This window comes from Chiloscyllium punctatum, chromosome 44 (assembly GCF_047496795.1).
Source record: "Chiloscyllium punctatum isolate Juve2018m chromosome 44, sChiPun1.3, whole genome shotgun sequence".
NCBI lineage: Eukaryota > Metazoa > Chordata > Chondrichthyes > Orectolobiformes > Hemiscylliidae > Chiloscyllium > Chiloscyllium punctatum.
The window spans coordinates 37,800,135-37,822,582 of NC_092782.1; the positions used below are offsets into that span (position 1 = coordinate 37,800,135).

Here is a 22,448-nt window from a genome sequence, read left to right on the forward strand (position 1 = left end):
GTACTGTTGGGGACATCGAGAGAGGAAGAAATGGAGGGCTTGGAAGCCCTGGTTATGGCGGATAGAGGTGTAGAGGGATTGGATATCCATGGTGAAGATGAAGCATTGGGGGCCGGGGAAACGGAAGTCTTAGAGGAGGTGGAGGGCATGGGTGGTGTCTCGAATGTATGTGGGAGGTTCCTGGACTAGGGGGGATAGGGCAGTGTCGAGGTAGGTAGAGATGAGTTCAGTGGGCAGGAGCAGGCTGAAACATTGTTAACAGCTGAATAGCAAGCGAAGGGATGAGCTTATAATCTGATTAGTTGAGGCAGAAAGATAATTACAAAAGAATTCAAAATAAGGTGGTGTTGGAGACAAACCAAATGACTGGCATAACATGATAGGTATAAGAGTCACATGCTGAGGGACTAACCAAAGTAACAAGTAATCCAAAGTTGTATAAATTAATTTAGGTAGAGAACATAAAAGTTATCAAGGTGATGGTGTCAAGACAGATACAGAACAGTATAGTTGGGTTATGTATCGCAGGACATGAACCCAAGATCACAGCTGAAGCCATCCTTATGGGTATGGAACTTGGCTATCGGTTTCTGCTCAGCGATTCTACATTGTTATGTATCTTGAAGGCCGCCTTCCCGAAGATCGGAGACTGAATGTCCTTGACAGCTGAATTGTTCCCCGAATGGGAGGGAACATTCTTGTCTGGCGATATGCTATGCCATGGGGCATCCTTGCCTGAAGTGTAGGCAACATTGGCTGAGTCACATGAGTATCTGCTGTGCACATGGTGAGTGATGTTCCCATATGTGATGGTAGTATCCATGTCAATGATTTGGCATGTCTTGCAGAGGTTGCCTTGGCAAAGTTGTGTGGTGATGTGGTTGAGGTTGTCCTGAAGGTTGGGTATTTTGCTGCAAACGGTGGTCTGTTTAAGGTTTGGCAGTTCTTTGAAGGCAAGAAATGGAGGCGTAGGGATGATCTTGGCGAGATGTGATCAATAACATGTTGAAGGCTGCGAAGAACATGGCATAGTCCCTCCACTTTGGGGAAATACTGGACGACCAAGGGTACTCCATCAGTTGTGTCCTGTGTCTGTCTTCTGAGGAGGTCATTGCTGTTTTTCACTGTGACATATCGACACTAGAAATTGATGAACTGAGCATCATATCCAGTTCTCATGTGGGCGTTTTTCAGTATGTTTAGGTGTCCGTCGCATTCTTCCTCATCTGAGCACATCCTATGTATATGCAGGGCTTGTCCATAGGGGATGGCTTCTTTGTGTTTAGGCTGGAAGCTAGAGAAGTGCAGCATCGTGAGGTTAACCATGGGCTTGTGGTAGAGTGAGGTACTGAGATGCCCATCCTTGATGGTGCCATGTGTCCAAGAATAAGATTGATTCTGAATAGTCATCCATGGTAACTTTGATGGTGGGATGAAACTTTTTGATATCGTTGTGTTGCCGTTTCAGTGATTCCTCACCATGAGTCCAAAGGAAGAAAATGTCATTGAATCTGGTGGGTAGCATCAGTTAGAGGTCCCGTACAGCAAAAGTCTTGCTTGAACTTGTGCATGAAAATGTTGTCGCATTGGGGTGAAAACATGGTTCCCATCACTGTTCAGTATGTCTGGATGAAGAGCTGGTTGTCAAAGGCGAAGACACTGGATTTGAGGATGAAGCAGACGAGTTGTAGGTCAGTCTCTGGAAATTGGCAGTTGCTGGTATTGAGTATTGAGGCTGTTGCAGCAATGTTGTTGTCATGGGTAGAGTGCCAAAACATCCATTGGGATGAGGAATGCTCCTAGTTTAACTGGTCCATGGGCCCTGAGTTTCTGCAAGGAGTATGTAGTGTCGTGACAGGAGCTGGGATTTCTTGTATAATGGGTTTCACGATGTCCTCAACATAACCAGAGAGGTTCTCACACAGCATCCTGTGGCCTGATACAATGGGACATCCAGGTGTGTTGGCTTTTTGTATCTTCAGAAGGCAAAGTCTCCTGTGCAAGACGTACACAGGATGAGAGTGCATAGGATACTCTGAAGGTCTGGATCAAAGGTTTTGATCAGTCTGTTGAGCTGACGGGTGTGTTCTTTGGTTGGATCGGCAAATAGTTGCTTGTAGTGCTCCTAGTTGCTCAGTTGTCATTGTTATGATCTCTCTACCTTAATTAGTTTGAACAGTTTTGAATTACAGAGGAACCTTGATTGTCTGAATATCAATTATCCAAATATCGGATTATCCGAAGGAGAGCTCCAGGTCCCGATAGAAACATTACATCAAAGATGTGTTTCCAATACTGATCATGTCTTTTGTTTACAATGATTAAGCAGGCACTGTCTGACCTTCCGCCCTCTCTCTCTCCCCACACTTTCCCTGAATTACTACAGAGGGTTGTATCCTAAACTCCCCTTCCCCAGATAATCTCTCCAACATTGTCCTATACAGTGTAAATGTGGAACCTGTCAAAAAGTTGTGTGTGCGTGTGTGCGCGCGCGCTATTTGGAGACTTACCACCCAAAGGCAGTGGCGGCAGCAACAGCCTTGTTGTTGGTGTTCAGTCCGGCTGGCCTGGACCTGGAAAGGGGGGTGGGAGGGGGGCGGGAGGGGGGCAGTATTGGGGAACAGAGGGCGGTGTTGGATGGATTGGGGGACGGGGGTGTTGTTGCTACAGGGTCGGAGTGTGGGAGGTGGCCGGGGGCAGTGTTGGTCAGGTTTGGGAGGGTGGGAGGCAGGCGGGGCGATAGGCGTTTTTGGACGGGGCGGGGGGTATTGAACGGGGCAGATGGCAGGGGGCGGTGCTGGGGGCGGGTGTTGGAGGGGGACGGTTTTGGTCAGGGGTGGGGGCAGGGGCTCACGTGTGGTGTGCTCGCCTTGTCTCCTGAACAGGGAGCAGATTTTAAAAACTCCGAGCCCCAGAGGAAAAACATTTAGTCGATTAACCGAAAAAATCGATTATCCGAACGAAATAGTGCCCACCCATCTCGTTCGGATAATCGAGGTTCTCTTGTACATATTACTTTGGTCAGACTCTCAGCAAGCAACTCTTATACCTATCACATTAATCCAGCCATTTGGTTCGTCTCCAGCACCACCTTTTTTTAATTTTTTGTAATTCTCTATGACTCTACCTCTCTGCCTCAATTAATTAATCAGATTATAAGTCATTCCTTCACTTGCTATTCAGCTGTTGACATTTTACACACACCATCTGACACTCTTGATCACTTGCAGAGATTTATTATTCAGCCTGTTGACACTCCACTCACACCATTTGTATGATATTTTGATCTCTCGGATTATAAATTCTGTATCTGTGTGCTTCTCTTCACTTTACCTGACAAAGAAGCAGCACTTTGAAAGCTTGTGATTATATAGCCTATAACCTAGTGTCATATGACGTCTACCTTGTCCACCCCAATCCAACACCAGCATCTCTACATCATGTTTCCGAAATCTGACTATGAACAGGTCAATAACAAAAATCTGGATTGTTGGTGATGGTGGTGGTTTAATGAGGATTTTATCAATGTTCGAGACCACTCAACATTTAACTGAATGTGAGTGTAGCACAAGGAATCTGCACAGTCTAGTAAAATTATAATACATACCCTGGAAAGTAAAAAGCATGCCAGATCTCTCTCAAGATTGCACCAACACTGTAGTTGGTGCCTGTCCCAGACTGGTAGTGTATCTCCTGAGTGTTATCTGTTGTACTAGAGCCATCTCCTTCCCTATGTACTTCCAAATGAGCTGCTTTCCGCAGTTTCCTTTGTAAAGGAGATTAACAGATGAAGTTATGTTGTTCCATCAGTGTTAACATGCAACTACTGCTGTGTCTGTAAACTTTGTCAAAAATCAATGCAATAGGTTTTATAAAGCAGTCTTTTGATTTTCACAGAATACACAATTGATTTTCAGTTCATGTATTTTTTGCTTCTGGCTTCATCAAATATGACAATTGCAATTTACGTAAAATGCAGTTAACAGATCTTTGAAGTAAAAGTGACAATTTTCTCATCAATATATATTAATAATAGTGCACATCAAAAATTCCTGAAACACACAAACACTTTGCAAAACAGTTAAATATCTACAAAAGAGTAACAGATTTAAGGTGTAAATGAGGATTGAAGAGAAAAGTGAGTATTAAGTACTTGGAATTCAAGTAACTCTCAATGCAATGCAAATACAATTTGAGCTGTTTCACATCCAAGGATAAGAATGTCTCTCTAGTTCCCACTGATTCATGTTTGATAACATGCTTTAAAAGAGGCATTCAAAGTAAGGATGTTCATTTGGCCCCTCTGCAGAAGAGATAGGATCCAACTTTCACCTGCATGTGGCAGCACAGCAGACAAAAGAATATTTATACAGATATGAGACCATAATGCATGAATTATTGCATTCGTACAATAGAGATTTAACAGGCTGTGCCACCTATCAATGCTATTTCGGCCCTCTATTGTGGCCATGTTCAAGAAAAGCCATAATAAGACACAATTTGTCCAGCTCCATAAAAGAAAATAAAATTAAATGTCAAGTTATTAAAATAGATGACCATACAAAAGAAACTGCTTCTCAATGCTAAATAAATATACTCTAAAAAAACTCAGAGACTTAGCTTTTATATAACTTGGCAATAGCTGAAATTCTATTTAAATAATAGATATTTCAACTAACTAAAAACTTGCCTACATTGGGGCGGCACAGGGTTAGCACTGCTGCCTCACAGCGCTAGAGACCCAGGTTCAATTCCTGCCTCAGGTGACTGGGTGGAGTTTGCACATTCTCCCTGTGTCTGCGTGGGTTTTCTCCAAGTGCTCCGGTTTCCTCCCACAGTCCAAAAATGTGCAGGTTAGGTGAATTAGCCATGCTAAGGTGAAGGGGTAAATGTAGGGGAATGGGTCTGGGAGGGTTGCGCTTCAGCGGGTCAGTGTGGACTTGTTGGGCCGAAGGGCCTGTTTCCACACAGTAAGTAATCTAATCTGTCCTACATTTATCATACTACATGATGGCAGTTGCATGATGTGTGTGTGTTTTTTTTAATTTTATCCACAGGCTCCCTGGAGAACTCCCTACAATTGATATCACCAAAATGTTTTTCAATTTTGGTAGCTCAGAGGTATACCCATATATTTCCCTGTTTTAGAAAATATATCCTTACTTAGTACAATTTACCTGAATATTGTTGTAAAGGCCCAACAACTGAGAGATATTCAAATGTTTGTAGTTTATACAACCTGTTTTTGTGCGTTGATAAGCTGTTCAACAATTTGTAATCCTGCCTAAACGTCGTAGTAGGCAAGCCTCAAGTATCAAAGGATTAGTGGTACCTCACCCTAATCTGCCAATACCATTTCTACAATTTTCAACTGCTGCCTTCAAGTTTCTCGATGAATGAAAAAAGTCGCAGGAACTGAATTTTCCAACCACTAACTTTTCAACTACTGCCACTTCAAATACAATTTTCCTTGGATTAAGCTTTCTATCAATCTACTCTGAAAGAGGCAAGGCTTTTTCACTCATTGTAACAATCAGCAAATGACAGTGATAAAGGATTCACATTCCACAGTTTATAACAATCTTAGCATCATAGAGATGTACAGCACGAAAACAGATCCTTCAGTCCAACGCATCCCATGCCAAATAGACATCCTATGTTAATCTAGTCCCATCTGCCAGCATTTTGCCCTTTAAACCCTTGCTATTCATACACCCATCCAGGTGCCTTTTAAATGTTGTAATTGTACCAGCCTCCACCACTTCCTCTGACAACTCATTCCATACACACATCACCCATTGTGTGAAAAAGTTGCTCCTTTGGTCCCTTTTAAATCTTTCCCCTCTCACCCTAAGCCTATGCCGTCTAGCTCTAGACTTACTTTGATGTGCCACAACAGAGCATCTGAAATTTGAGAAACATTCTTGTCATTAACCAGGTTGCTCGCTTTCATGTCAGGTGATGAAACACACAATCTTGTCCTGGCCTATCTCAATTCTAATAACTTGTACCTTTAAAAATAATTAGTGATTAAGTAGGTTCTGGTTCCAATGTACGCCAAATGTTTTCTGTCCTACCAACAGTCAAGTGCAAATAAACAAAATCAACTATTAACACCATACCAGTCTCTGCATGGTATTAGGACTAGCACATTAAATGTAAAACATGCATTAGTTAAAAGTAATTAAAGTAAATAACATTCTGAAAATAAATGATACCTTCTTCTTTTGCCTCCACTACTTGGTGCAGGTTTGGGAGTGTGTGTTGATACAATCTGGCAATGAACTGTCCCAAGCAATAACATCAACCAGATAGGTCCAAATACTTCAGTGTATGGTACACTGTGTGTAACTTCAGCTGTGCAGAACAACACTATTGTTATAACTGTAAACAAAGAGTCAGAGAGAATATTTTGGAGAACTTTAATTCAAATGTACAATCTCTAACCTGTACTCACTTTATTCTAATAAATACATTGCAAGAGACTTGTAGAGTTAACATTTCAAATTCATGACTTCATCTGACCCTTAAAGAAAAAAGGCACATGATATAACAAGGGAACATGGCACTCTGAATAGAAAGTTAGCTGACCTATAAGAGGGATGAAAACTAGATTCTTTCACTGAAACCAGAGACCTGACAGAATTTTTTTATCTGATAAAATAAGTCATTGACCTGAAACACTAACTCTGTTTCTCTCTCCATTGTTGCTGACAGACCAGCTACATATATCCAGCACTGTTTCTATTTCAGCTTTCCACCAACTACGATGAGAATAAAAAAAGGACCAACTGTTTAGTCATAAAATTTTAACTTCTGGTTTGCAAGGTTTCAGAGCCATTATAAATTGTTAAAGAAACTGGATTTTTAAATTACAATTCACATCTGTTTGTATAAATATCAACATCACTCCCAACATCACAAAACAGTAGACTATTCAGTTTATGTAGCCTGTTCCCAAAATTCAATTAGACTACGGTCAAGGTGTATCTCAATCCCATTTAGATAACTTTGTGACTTTATTGGTAAAGCTGACATACTGAATGTTGCATTCATGCATTTTTAAAGAACATTTAGTTACATTCTAAATAATTTTCTTCGTAAAACTGTTAAGTGAGCACTATGACAGAAATTTTCAAAATGGTAAAAGGTTTAAATCAGATGCACTGGAAAGAACTGTTTCATCAGTCAGTGAGTCAGTAACGAGGACGCAGGCATGGCAGACTAAATCTTTCTGAATTTAAGATCATGGTCACAATTTTAAAGGAAGAGGTTATAAGAATGTTTCTACTATGGGCGGGGTGGATATGCGACGCACTACCAGATGGTATATGTATAACAAATTTAGTAAACAGAATAATGAAAATTAAATGGGAATGCTGTCATTGAATGGCTGTGTGCCAGTGAGAAAATAACAGTCCTTCAATTGAAAATTGATTTTTAATACAGACAGGAGAAAATTAGAAGTGCTGGACTTGCGACTGTAACAAGGGAATTGAAGCAAAATCTGTTGATGCAATACAAGAAATCTAATGCTACTAAGCAAACAGGCCAAATATAACATTAGAAATATAGCCTGTCTTAAGCAAGTTCTTGGTCAGACCTTGTAGATTTATATTTTTGAAGGACAGCAAGCGTTCATAAAGAATTTCTATTTCTGTATTTGTTATATGATGATATGCATAAATATCCCAAATTTAATCAACTTACTTTTAACATGGCAAATAATCATCATTTAAAGTTCAGCATTTACTTTATATGGATTTGAAATGCTGCTAATGTCAAGGAAAAAAAAGTGTCAAACCAATTTTGAATATAAAGCTTTGTTTTAATACTGGGTTATACTGAATGATTTTAACCTTACCAAAAGGTTCCCTCATATTCACTGGTCATAAAGTGAAAGTTAATTCTCACCTTGAAGGAGGTATAAAATAAGTAGCCATGAAAAGATAAATTTTGAGGTCACTTGTATCCACCATCTGAAGAAGAATGGAAAAAACACAACTCTCACAATTCCTTTTCTAGTTAATGAAGTCCATGGACTTTCAGGCTTTGCTTTAGCAAAAGCAGATCCTATGGGTTCAAAAGAGAAATGGAATCTTTCTAAATTATTAGGCAAAAGAAAAACATTTTGTATAATTACTTAAACATTTTTCATACATCTATGACAATTCACTGCATTACCTCAGAAGCCAAGAAAGTTTCTTGTAACTAGCAATGAGTTGCTTATCTTGATGATCCTCCTTGTTGCTGTGGGAGCTTTCCACTTCCAGGATCTCAATAACAATGACTCTTTGCAAGAAATGCAGCACATAACCATAACTGCCCATCAAGACAGGCTGCAGTACATCCCCTGATGAAGGTGCATTTCAGATTCATGCATAAATGTGTCAGTGATCTTGCACTATTATTCTGATGCATGAATCGATCATATTTTACAAAGTGCTTAAATTGCGTTTTTGGATGATGTACAGGTGTTACATGAGCCACATTTGCAAAGAATAGAATAGATTTCCTAGAAGTAAGTTCAAAACTCATCTTTCTGAATCAGACTGTTGGGACATTAGAAGTGTCAGTGTTGGAGCAGTTCCTAGACAGGATGACGTTCATACGTATAATGAGATGCTGTTGTAAGTTACTTGCAGAGTAAAAATTTTGCTCTTGAAATAGACAGTGGCGCTGATGCAACCTACACTCCTTTGAGAATTCTGATCTCAAAATTTACAAGCATGGTCTTACTGCTGCTAGTTACCGATGGGAAATAAGATTCGACTCCTTATTCTGACAACAACGTATTTGTGATACAATTGCCAACTGGTGACGAACTGACTGAAACATATTTGTAGTGTAAGTCCACTTCCACATCATGACATAATTCAGTGATAGTCTCCTTTGTCAAACAAACTTCTGGAGACACTGCCAGCAATGGGAACAATGTCGGTTGTCCTTCTTTCTCCTCTTCAAAACAAAGGGGATACAAGAAGCACAAGCTACAGTGATACAAGATTTCTCATAGGAAATCCACCATTCTAAGAAATCAAGCAAGACTGATAGTTCCACAGCAAAGGGAAACACAAAATTAATTGATAACAGCAGGGAAAAAGCCCAAAATAAAATTAGAATTAAAATTTTAAATTATGGTACCTTCAATTTAAGACAATCCAGTGACCCAGCAGTTTGATCTAGAATGACAAATTTTAAAGTTATTCCTAGAATCCATTTTCTGCAGATGTGGGTAATGTAACACCAGCATTTTCTGAAAATTTCTCTTCAGTGTTTTACTCAGGCTAAAAGAGGACCCAGCAAAACTGAAGGAAAAATCACAAGGCATATGATACCACAAAGTCACTTTTCATTCCAGAATGAGCAGCTGACGTAATAAGAACAATGGCTGAAAGTGGGATGTTGAAAATAGGATGAATACTTGGAGTAAAATAAAATTTCATCTAATGTACACATCCAACTAATGTAGGAGTCCACCAGTAATGCTTGTAAATGGGCACAACTAATCAAAAAAGTTAGATTGTTCAAATACAGAAGGAATAATTTAACTCTTTAATTTCATTCATGGGATGCGGACTTTTCTGGCTAGGGCAGCATGTATCGCCTAACCCTTACTGCCCTCGAATTGAGTGGCTGATGTCCTGGACCCTAGATTATTAGTCTAGTGACATTACCATCACACTACTACATTTGAGATATTTTCTTTGTATAATGCATACCTTAAAAGTTAATAGAGACCTTATGATCTTATTAAATGTTCACTGCTAATTATTAATGTGTAAACATTTAAGGAAATTATTCCTATCTTATATTTTATAATTAAAGAAAGACGTTTTAAAAGGTCAGGAATAATTGTGGCCAAAAACAAAAAAAGGGTCTGAAAGTGCTCTCTGAAAACAATAGATCTGATAAAGAATCACATAGTTATAGCACTTTTTACGATTTGCAGTGAATGTAAATGCTTCTAGGCCACTTGTGTGGAATTATTGGGATTCAAGCAGGTAGAAACATTAGTTTTCCCTTGTTTACCTTCTACCACTATAATACTGGGGTCCAAAACATTTGTATTAAATCACAAAGTGTGACCTCAGTATTTCAGCAGTTAACACATATAATCCAGAAAGATGTCCTACTTTCAGTATGGACATGTTCTTGCTGGATGATTTACATGTAAAATGTATCAAAGAATTATGAAAGTGCTTTGCAGACTATTTTCCAACATGACCTCATTTTAACTCACCAAAACTTCTCAAGGGCAGTTAGGTTTTGCTAACACTGCACACATCCCATGACAGATTATATTTTTAAAAAGCTCTCGAAATAAACCATGCACCTAGTCACCATCAACAAAAAAGCATACCATCATTCAATATATTAAAAGTTGCACACAGATTAACATATAATTTTAATTAAAGATTATAATTGGTTGCCCTATTACATGAAGGATGTGGAAGCATTGGAAAAGGTGCAGAGTAGATTTAGCAGATTTACCAGGATGTTGCCTGGTTTGGAAGGAAGGCTGAGACACTTGGGTCTGTTCTCATTGAAGAGAAGAAGACTAAGAGGGGATTTGATACATGATCAGAGGATTAGATAGGGTAGACAGCACAAGTCTTTTTCCTACGATGATGATGTCAGCTTGTACAAGGGGGCATAGCTACAAATTGAGGGGTGATGGATTTAAGACATGTGTCAGAGGAAGGTTCTTTACTCAGAGCGTGGTAAGGGTGTGGAATACCCTGCCTGCCAATGTAGTTAATTCAGCCACATGAGGGACATTTAAACAATCCTGGAATAAGCACATGGATGATAATGGGATTGTGTAGGGGCATGGGCTGAAGACTAGTTCACAGGTCAGCGCAACATCGAGGTCCGAAGTGCCTGCACTGCGCTGTATTGTTCCATGTTCTAGTCCCAATCCTTGAACTCTATCATTCATTCAACAGCCTCTGCTCACAACTACTCTCCCACATACACCAACTCATCCTCCCCATTCTCCACAAATAGCCATACCCTATTCACTCAGAAACCCCTCCTCCAACTCTTAACCCTTTGTTTACCAAACCCCACCAAGACACTGACTCTGCTGCTCCCTCTCCCTCCTCCCACAGACTCATTACATAATTCGCAACAATGCACACACTCCTGCCTCACCATAAGCCTGCTCCCAAGCCTTGTTAATGACAGAGATTTGTAGGTGTAAGGACCAAGCACAAGCAGGTGGGACCAATTTTGTTTGGGAATACGGTTGGTGAGGACTGGTTGGACCAAAGGGTTTGTTTCTATGCTGTATGACTCTAGACTTGAAATGAGAATTCTGCAAAATAGCAGGAATTTCTCATCCTAAAAATTCCTAAAAACTTTGCATAATTTATCAATGCTGAAATGACAGAAGTTTGTGCCAAAAGCTTGACCAGAAAACTAATCTGCCAGTCAGTTAATATCTTTTCCCCCCACTTTAGTCCACAGTATTATATGCTTTACCAGCAACAAGTGACTCATTTCTGAGATAAGAGAATAAGTGATCAATAATGGTCACTCTGCATTCAAAAAAACTGTTTTTAAGATATTTTATCAGGGGCATGGAGTCACCTTCTCATGTGCACCCAGGTACACTTGCATTCTGTATACGAAGCCAATTAAACAGTTTGAAAGATAGCAATATTAAAAGAGCATCCAAATTATCCTTATAATTAGAAAACATCCAAAGCTCCTCAAACTTTTATCCAAAATAATCATTGCCTACTAAATTGGTCACACCAATGAATCTTAAAAGCAAATTTTATTCATTTGCACATGTTTGGGAATATCGCAAATTTACTTCCAGATTTTCAGAGTCAAATCAATTTCTTCTATTTTAAGTGCAATTTTTTGTTTTTTTTAAAGATTAACCTCACTAAGATATGCCCTGTATTTTGTGTATTTTCGAAATAAATGTTATTCACATCAAAAACTGAAAAGATTCTCACGAGATCATAAGAAATAAGAGCAGAAGTGACTGCACAGTATTCCAAGCATGGTCTCACCAAAGCCTCATTAGAGTGTAGCAAGTCTTCTTTATTCTTGAACTCCAATTTCCTTACAATAAAAGCTAACACGTCATTTGCTTGTTGGCTTCTTGCATTCTTTGTATTAGAGTATTTTAATTTTTAAACTTTGTCTGCCAGATGCACAGAAATACAAGTCTCAAGATTCAATTAATAAATATAATTATTATATTTGGTGTTCCCTTGAGCCCTGGGGTTTTTTGTTGTGATTAATGCCTAGAGTTTGGCAGGATTCTGGAATGCAACTTTATATCTGTAAACGAACACAGTATCAGATACAATTTCATATCTAACTTCTGCATGGTGCCAAGATGTATATTTTATGAAGTGTCAAATTTCCTAAAACCAAAAGAGATATTTACCCCTTACAAGATCAACATCTATGAGGTCTGGCTTTACATGACCAGTTTTCTTTGGTTTGTTCTTCATACCCTATGGTAAAGAAACAATACAAGTCTTATAAACAAATATGCCCAGCTTTAACCTGCAATATGAGAATATCACAATGTTAACAAGTGCAATCAGAAACAAAAACAGTCGGTGCAGAACCTATTATCATCTTAACCGGCCAAACTTCATGCATGCAAAATTCATTCTCAATGTGTTAAATATTACTGAATTAATTGTGTTACTTTTTCAACATATTATAAGCACAGCGCACGACAATTGTCAAGTGCTTTGTACTTATTTGGAGTGGGCTAGAATGCGGTGGGGAAAGATTATTTGTTGAGTAGCAGAATTATGAAAATAAATTTGTCCGATTTTAAACTCTCTGTCTAGGATGTGACTACTGTTTACCTTGATTGGAAAACTACTTATTTACATATCTAGTTATTGTTAGAAATAATCCTTCTACATCTATCAGTTTTAATTTTACTTCAATCCCATTTAAAATATTTTTAAAAATCAGATGTAAAATTTACCTTCAACAGCGCAATTCAACATCAATCCTACCTGACGAAGCTCATTGACTCGAGGAGTGGCAAAGCATGTACAATCTGATTGATCTTACAGACATTAAAAATGTTCAGAAACAATCTGACCAAGTTCCATATTATCTTAAAGCTTTGGGAACTAGGATAAACTTGTAAGGCTGAAAGGGCAGAATGGGTTGGAAACAAATTTGGGGTCCCAGGTGTTAGCATGGGACACAAATGTGAATAAGTGGGTCAAAGTATTGATCCCTGCGATAACTCACTAGTCACTGCCTGTTACCCATTTATTCCTAAACTTTGTTGCCTGTCAGCAAACCAGTTCTCTATCCACGTTAGTACACTACCCAGAATCTAATACGCTTTAATTTTAGATATTCATCTTTTACGTAGGATCTTATCAAAAGTATTTTGAAAGTTCAAGTAAATCATATCCACAAACTCCCCCTTATCAACTCTACTAGATACATATTTTAAAAATTCCAATAGATTTGTCAAATATGATTTCTCTTGTAAGTCTATGCTGACTACCTTTTTTTAAACAACGGGATTTCATCAGCTACTTGCATTCCATAGAAACTGCTCTAGAGTCTATCGAATCCAGAAGGATGAAAACCATTATATTTACTATTTCTAGGGCCGCTTCCTCTAGTATTTTGGGGTGATTGCTAGGCCCCTTGCTGAGATATTTGCATCATCGATAGTCACAGGTGAGGTGCTGGAAGACTGAAGGTTGGCTAGCATGGTGCCAATATTTAAGAAAGGTGGTAAGGAAAAAACAGGGAACTATAGACAGGTGAGCCTGATGTCAGTGGTGGCCAAGTTGTTGGAGGTAAGTTCTGTCCCTCAGCATTCCATGCATTTGGAAAGGCAAGGACTGATAAAGTCAACATGACTTTAAACATGGGAAATCACGTCTTACTAAGTTGACTGACTTTTTCGAAGTAGTAATGAAGAGGATTAGTGAGGGCAGGGTGGTAGACATGAGCTATATAGACTTCAGTAAGGTATTCGAAAAGGTTCCCCATGGGAGACTGGTTAGCAAGGCTAGATTTCATGGAATACAGGAAGAACTAGCCATTTGGATACAGAACTGGCTCGAAGGTAGAAGAAGGTGGTGGTGGAGGATTGCTTTCCCGGCTAGAGGCCTGTGACCAGTGGTGTGTGACAAGGATCGGTTCTGGGTCCACTACTTTTCGTTAATTATATAAATGATTTGGATGTGAAAATAGAAGAGTACAGTTGACACCAAAATTGGTAGTGTAGTGGACAGCGAAGGTTACCTCAGAGTACAATGCGATCTTGATCAGATAGGCCAACGGACTGAGGAGTGGCAGATGGAGTTTAATTTAGATAAATGCGAGGTGCTGCATTTTGGAAAAGGAAATCAGAGCAAAACTTATACACTTAATGGTAAGGTCCTGGGGAATGTTGCTGAACAAAGAGACCCTGGAGTGCAGGTTCATAGCTCCTTGAAAAGGTAGATAGGATAATGAAGGCGGCATTTGGTATGCTTTCCTTTATTGGTCAGAGCATTGAGTATAGAAGTTGGGAGGTCATGTTGCGACTGTACAGGACTTTGGTTAGGCCACTTTTGGAATATTGCGTGCAATTCTGGTCTCCTTCCTATCGAAAAGATGCTGTGAAACTTGGAAGGGTTCAGAAAAGATTTACAAGGATGGTGGCAGGGTTAGAGAATTTGAGTTATAGGGAGAGAATGAACAGGCTGGGGCTTTTTTCCCTGGAGCATCAGAGGCTGAGGGGTTACCTTATTGAGGTTTAGAAAATCACAAGGGGCATAGGTAGGATAAATAGACAAGGTCTTTTCCCTGGTTTGGGGGGGCGGGGATGATGGGGGGGTCCAGAACTAGAGGGAATAGGGTTAGGGTGAGAGGAGAAGATATAAAAGGGACAACTTTTTCACACAGTGGGTGCAGCATGTATGGAATGAGCTGCCAGAGGAAGTGGTGGAGGCTGGTACAATTACAACATTAAAAGGCATCTTGATGGGTACATGAATAGGAAGGATTTAGAGGAATATGAGCCAAGTGCTAGCAGCATAAGATGTCTAGTTGGCATGGATGAGTTGGACCGAAGGGTCTGTTTCTATGTATTACGCCTCTATGACTATGGTCCCAATCTTCAGGTCTACAGCATTTTCTTTTAGTCAATTTGTATGACCCTTCCTTGGATCTGACACTGACACTATCTCTAATTTCCCTTGTTAACCATAGTCAGGCTACTTTTCCTGTTTTTATTTTTGTGCCAGACAGAAATCAACAATTTTTGCAGTTCATTCATGCACTCTTGTATACCATTGCCTAATCACCGCCATCCCTTTAAGTAACATTCCCCAATTTATCATAGCCTCATACCATCAGTTTCCCTTATGTAGATTCTGACCCTAGTCTCAGAATCAATTGCATCACTCTCCATTTTAAATGAAGAATTTTGTCATATTATGTGATCACTCTTCCCCAAGGTGCCTCATATAGCTGAACTGCCAACTATTGCTTTCTCATATTCACGATACCCAGTTTAGGATGGCCTATTCTCCATTTGGTTCCTCAATGTATTGATCCAAAAACAATATCCCATATACAGTCCAAGAATTTCTTCTTTACAGTATTGTTATGAATTTGATTTACTCAATCTATGTGCCGATTAAAGAAAAATAAAAGGGAGATTTTGGAGAACCACCTATAGAGAGCAGCCCTGCAGAGAGTCACTAGACTTATACAGAGCACTTGCAGACTTGCTTTACCAAAAAAAGCGAGAACTTTATGAGTCTTATCTCAAAAGCCAATAACCTTCAGGTTTATATTGGAGGATGTGATGACATGGGAGCTAACACCACAGATCTTCCAAACATTCTATAGCACTCAGCACCTCATTAGTGTAAATGAATGTGCTATCTTCAAAACTAATTTATTAATATAACACAGACATTAGCTCTATACATGTGGTGAAGTGCACACTGAAAGTGCAGCAATGTTCTGTAGTATAATTTATATCCATGCTTTTAGTAGTTATCCATGTGCTTTGGGCTGCAAAATAGTAAAACTATTTACTTGATAAATGAATTCATCATTTTCACACCGATGGTGCACAGAAGAATATCTTTGAATTAGGTAGTAAATATTCAAAAATTACAAAAAAACACCAAGGCCAGAATCTATTTACATAAGTGGTCATAGCAGTATCCAAGCACAAAATGACTTCCTCTGAAACTTACCAATTTAATAAACTGCAAAGAGTATAAATAACATTAGAAAGGAGGACAAATAAATCAATGTCTAAGATGATAACTTAGTAATGAAACAAAATGATATCAAAATTAAACAAAGATAATGGAACACAGGGATAATACATGGGGAATGAAATGGTCAATACAAGTAAAGTACAACTATCTGGCATAGCAATAAAGCTGTAGATAATGTAAACACATTTATTTACATCTAAAGTTTGATCAACTACATTAGCCATTCATCTCAGATGTTTCACAGACCACTGAGTCCTTAAATATTCTATCAATACAGAAATCCATTGCACCACTCTTTTTAACCGGCCGAAAAAATAAAGATCAGTAGGGCAACTTCCATATCAGTGAAAATAATTACTGAGCAATTGATTGCATGAATGTTGCTAGGCGTTAAAGTCTCAATTACAAATCAAGTAAAAATGCACCTGAACAAAGTAAAGGAATAGTTTTTAATATCTATAAGTTTATACTTATGAGTGCAATGAAAAAGTGCAATGTTTAAAATATTTTGTAACACAAAATTAGTTGTTTACATTACTGAACTGGAAAATATGGAAAGTATTTCACCTCGCATTTGTGATTATGTTAATTAGAAGTATTAAGATATCCCTATTACCAGTAATGATATGCCAATATCCAAAATTTTCCTAGGCAGGCTTTGGGGGGGTGAGGCTTCATCTTTTCCTAGGACACATTTGGGGAACAAATTTGGAATTGTTAAAAGCAAACATGAATGTATATTAAAGTGTATTCATGAACTGCCAACAGACCGGTCAAGAGTATCAAAGTTGTCGAAATCAACTGACAAGTGGATATGTCAAGAATGTTGAGATGATCTATCAAAACCACCTATCAAAGGGAACTGTAAGGCTCTCAACGCATTTAAAAGGCCTGCCCTTCAATTATTTGAAAAGAAAATATTCCAACATGAAAAGAAGATACAATGAAACAGCAAACATAAATTTAGGATTTTCCTTATTAGATTACATCTAATTTCACAATAATCCACTATCAGAGTAGGGCCCCTGGCATTTCATGGTTTGATTGACAATTGCAAGTGTTTACAGATTCTGTGAAGAGGGATCATCAATTTCAATGCTTATGGTTACAAATGATGGTACACTTGAATAAAACATTTGTTGTTATATAGATTTTACAAAGCTGAAGGAGTGTAAATATAGCAATTGGGATTTTTTGAATGAGTTGTACTTATTTTAATACTATGATGTCTGCAATAGACACTTCCAACATTATTTTATGGAATATTATTTTATCATTTCTTTCTAAGGAACCTAAGATCTGTTCATGAAAGATCAAAAAGAGTTGCCATAGTAAGTGCAACATGATTTGTGGGAAGTTTGGTATGAATTGGCACCCAGGCTACAAAGAGCCATGGATGGGTACAGAATCATTCCTGGATACAGAAGGATGTCATTGGTTGTGGGAGTGGGAACAGGTGGGAAGGATAGTGAATGGGAGTGTGGGGGGTTGGATTGGGAAATGAGCACTGGAAGGATATTTTACATTTCAACATTAAAAAAAAATTGTTTTTACCCACAAAAGCAGAGCCCAAGGCAAATCATCCACCCAATTCACTCCTCACATCTTCCTGGGTCTTCCCCCATTGTTTCTAATAAGCTTCTCCCACCACACCACCTAAATGTTCCAAATCATTGCCAGCGTTTAATGTTGGTTGACATCTACCTCAGTGACCTTGGTCTGAGAACTGAACCAATTTATAGTTCAGATCAAACAGGAGTACAAAGCCACCTCAACCAAATTGTATATTTCTAAAGAAAGTAGGCAATGCTGGCTGATCCTGTCGTTTGCAGCACGTACCCATGCATTTCACCAAATGTGACATAATGTTACTTACTCAGCTTCACTTAGAATTCTAACATCTCACTATTGACCATTTAGCTCCATAGAAATTAAAAATTCTGTACCTTGATCTCTCTTTGTTCTACAGATTTCTCCCATATCTGTTGATCATAAGCCCCAATCTATAACGAAACAAAAAAGTTAAATATTAATGAATGTTTCAAATCTGGAGAAAACAGGTTAAAAAGTAGGTTTCATACCCAGTAAGTATTTCTGCACCATAAATACAAGACCACAGAAAATTCTACACTCATCTGGCTTGAAAAATGCACCCAGCATTTCATAATAATCGAACATCTTAATTGAGTCCTACAAGTGGAGATGCTCAAAACATTTGTGATGATATTAGTAACCATATTCCAACAGTGCATTATTAAATCGAAAACCTTTTCTTCCCATACCACAGCATTCATGCCTTTCCCATCATTATTGGCCTATTTTATAATTATGATGGGAAGGAGGTTAGGGTTAACATTCTGTCAAAAATGGTATTCTCAATGGTTGCTATGGGATGCAATGGGGTAACATGGTGCCAGCATTTACTGCTTAGCCATGTGATGAGTGAGACTTGTTGACTTTATGCTGAATGAATAGTGAAAATGACCTCATAAGAAAGATGACTGTAGGATAAATGAAGAACGATAATGATTATGGTGCTTTATGAGAGAGAGGGACGGGGGGTTAGAGAGAGAGAGAGAGAGAGAGAGAGAGAGAGAGAGAGAGAGAGAGAGAGAGAGAGAGAGAGAGAGAACACGCGGTGGGGGGGGAGAGGGGGGAGAAGAGAGAGATGGGAGGGGAGAAGAGAGAGATGGGAGGGGGGAAGAGAGAGATGTGGGGGGAAGAGAGAGAGATGTGGGGGGGGGAAAGAGAGAGATGTGGGGGGGGGAAAGAGAGAGATGTGGGGGGGGGAAGAGAGAGATGTGGGGGGGGGAAGAGAGAGATGTGGGGGGGGAAAGAGAGAGATGTGGGGGGGGGAAAGAGACAGATGTGGGGGGGGGAAAGAGAGAGATGTGGGGGGGGAAGAGAGAGATGGGGGGGAAGAGAGAGGGGGGAAAGAGAGAGGGGGGGAAAGAGAGAGGGGGGGAAAGAGAGGGGGGGAAGAGAGGGGGGTAAAGAGAGGGGGGGAAGAGGAGGGAGGAAAGAGGAGGGAGAAAAGAGGAGGGAGAAAAGAGGAGGGAGGAAAGAGGAGGGAGGAAAGAGGAGGGAGGAAAGAGGAGGGAGGAAAGAGGAGGGAGGAAAGAGGAGGGAGGAAAGAGGAGGGAGGAAAGAGGAGGGAGGAAAGAGGAGGGAGGAAAGAGGAGGGAGGAAAGAGGAGGGAGGAAAGAGGAGGGAGGAAAGAGGAGGGAGGAAAGAGGAGGGAGGAAAGAGGAGGGAGGAAAGAGGAGGGAGGAAAAGAGAGAGAGTGTGCACAAGGGAGAGAGAATGGGGAGGGGGAGATAGAGAGAGAGAGAATGGGGGAAGGGGAAGGGGGGGAAGAGAGAGAGAGAGAGAGAGAAAAGAGAAGAGAGATGGGGAGGGGGAAAGGGGGGGGAGAAAGGCGAGGGGGAAGTGGGGGAAGATGGGGGGGAAGAGACAGGGGGGAAGAGACTGGGGGGGGGGAAAGAGACGGGGGGGAAGAGACGGGAAGACGGGGGGGCGAAGGCAGAGGGGGGAAAGGCGGGGTGGGGGAAAGGCGGGGTGGGGGGAAAGGCGGGGTGGGGGGAAAGGCGGGGTGGGGGGAAAGGCGGGGTGGGGGGAAAGGCGGGGTGGGGGGAAAGGCGGGGTGGGGGGAAAGGCGGGGTGGGGGGAAAGGCGGGGTGGGGGGAAAGGCGGGGGGGGGAAAGGCGGGGGGGGGGAAGGCGGGGGGGGGGAAAGGCGGGGGGGGGGGGAAGGCGGGGGGGGGGAAGGCGGGGGGGGGGAAAGGCAGGGGGGGAGGCGGGGGGGGAAAAGGAAGAGGGGGGGAAGGCAGAGAGTGGGGAAGGCAGGTGGGGGGGGGGGGGAGGTGTGGGGGAAGGCAGGGGGGGGAAGGTGGGGGTGGGGGTGGGGGTGGGGGAAGGCAGATGGGAAAGGCAGGGGGAGGAAGGCGGGGGGAGGAAGGCAGAGGGGGAAAAGGAGGCGGGGGGAAAAGGAGGCGGGGGAAGGAGAGAGAGTGGGGGGTGGAAGGAGTGGGGGGTGGAAGGAGTGGGGGGTGGAAGGAGTGGGGGGTGGAAGGAGTGGGGGGTGGAAGGAGTGGGGGGTGGAAGGAGTGGGGGGTGGAAGGAGTGGGGGGTGGAAGGAGAGGGGGGGAAGGAGGGAGTTGAAGGAGGGGAGGGAAGGAGGGGGGGGAAGGGGGGAGGAAGGAGAGGGTGGGAAGGAGAGGGGGGAAGGAGAGGGGGGGAAAGAGAGGGGAAATGGAGAGGGGGGAAATGGAGAGGGGGGAAATGGAGAGGGGGGAAATGGAGAGGGGGGAAATGGAGAGGGGGGAAATGGAGAGGGGGGGAAACGATATGGAGATGTTCGTGCCTTAGAGGAAGTGAGCAGGAACATTTTTGATGTGGGACTCAATTCAGTGATGCTTTGTTATAAATGCCTTTTGAGGTAAAGACTAAAACGTCATTTGAAAAGTACTGTATGAGCAGATAGGTCAGGGATTAACAGATGAGGAAACAAGTAACAGAACACCACATTAATACCGCCACAAGTTGTCAAATACCCTCCTTCTGTGATGCAACAACTTTTGTTCCATGAAAGCTTTCCTTTATGGAACCGAAACTCATGGACAGTTGAGAAGGATCATAAATTAGATCTGAGATATTACAATCCTCTGTATGACAAGTATATCACACTGTTTAGGAAAGGTGGTAAGGACAAGCCAGAGAACTATAGACTGGTAAGCCTGACATCGGTGGTAGGCAAGTTGTTGGAGGGAATCCTCAGGGACAGGATTTACATGTATTAGGAAAGGCAGGGACTGATTAGGGCTAGTCAACATGGCTTTGTGCTTGGGAAATCATGTCTCACAAAGTTGATTGAGTTTTTTGAAGAAGTAACTCAGAGGACTGATGTGGGCAGAGCGGTGGACGTGATCTATATGGACTTCAGCAAGGTGTTCCACAAAGTTCTCCGTGGGAGACTGGTTAACAAGGTAGATCTCATGGAATACGGGGAGAACTAGCCACTTGGATACAGAACTGCCTTGAAGGTAGAAGACAGAGGAATTTGGTGGAGGCTTATTTTTCAGACTGGAGGCCTGTGACCAGTGGAGTGCCACAAGGATCAGTGCTGGGTCCCCTTCTTTTCATCATTCATATAAATGATTTGGATGCAAGCATAAGAGGTACAGTTAGTAAGTTTGCAGATGACACCAAAATTGGAGGCATAGTGGACAGCGAAGGAGGTTACCTCAGATGAAAACAGAATCTTGATCAGATGGCCAATGGGCTGAGGACTAGCAGATGGAGTTTAATTTAGATAAATGCCAGGTGCTGCATTTGGAAAAACAAATCTTAGCATGACTTAAACACTTAATGGTACGGTCCTAGGAAGTGTTGCTAAACAAAGAGACCTTGGAGTTCAAGTTCATAGCTCCTCGAAAGTAGAGTCACAGGTAGATAGGATAGTGAAGGCGGCATTTGGGATGCTTTTCTTTTTGGACACAACATTGAGTATAGGAGCTGGGAGGTCATGTTGTGGCTATACAGGACATTGATTAGACCACTTTTGGAACATTGCATGCAATTCTAGTCTCCTTCCTATTAGAAGTATGATGTGAAACTTCAAAGGGTTCAGAAAAGACTTACAAGGATGTTGCCAGGGTTGGAGGATTTGAGCTACAGGGAGAGGCTGAATAGGCTGGGGCTGTTTTCCCTGGAACGTCAAAGGTGACAAGTGACCTCAGATTTTAAAATATCATGAGGGGCATGGATAGGATAAACCGACAAGGTGTTTTCCCTGGGGTGGGAGAGTCCAGAACTAGAGGGCATAGGTTTAGGGTGAGAGGGGAAAGATATAAAAGTGATCCAAGGGGCAACGTTTTCATGCACAGGGTGGTGCATGTATGCAATGAGCTGGCAGAAGAAGTGGTGGAGGCTGATACAATTACAACATTTAAAAGGCATCCGGATAGAAAGGGTTTGGAGAGATATGGGTCTCATGCTGGCAAATGGGACTAGATTAGGTTGGGATATCTAGTCGGCATGGATGGGTTGGACTGAAGGGTCTGTTTCTGTGCTGTATATCTCTATGATTCTATGAAAAAAATTTCAAATATCAAACTGGTCTTTTTCAAACTGTCAAGCCAAGAAAGAACATCTTGAAGGTCAATATTAATTTGGCTGCATACTTGAAATAATTAATGAGGTACAG

At 41.1% G+C, this 22,448-nt stretch overlaps 1 protein-coding gene across 1 annotated transcript in view; it reads right to left on the minus strand.

Moving 5' to 3' along the window:
• The window catches only part of LOC140466879 (protein PHTF2-like), a 108,173-nt gene that overhangs the window by 38,772 nt on the left and 46,953 nt on the right, over positions 1 to 22,448 (minus strand). Inside the window, exons 3-7 of the mRNA XM_072562650.1 lie at positions 18,191 to 18,247; positions 12,413 to 12,482; positions 7,915 to 8,073; positions 6,219 to 6,384; positions 3,608 to 3,766 (exon numbers count right to left, since the gene is read on the minus strand). Of these exons, the coding sequence (XP_072418751.1) occupies positions 3,608 to 3,766; positions 6,219 to 6,384; positions 7,915 to 8,073; positions 12,413 to 12,482; positions 18,191 to 18,247 (611 nt within the window). The remainder of the gene's footprint in view (positions 1 to 3,607; positions 3,767 to 6,218; positions 6,385 to 7,914; positions 8,074 to 12,412; positions 12,483 to 18,190; positions 18,248 to 22,448) is intronic.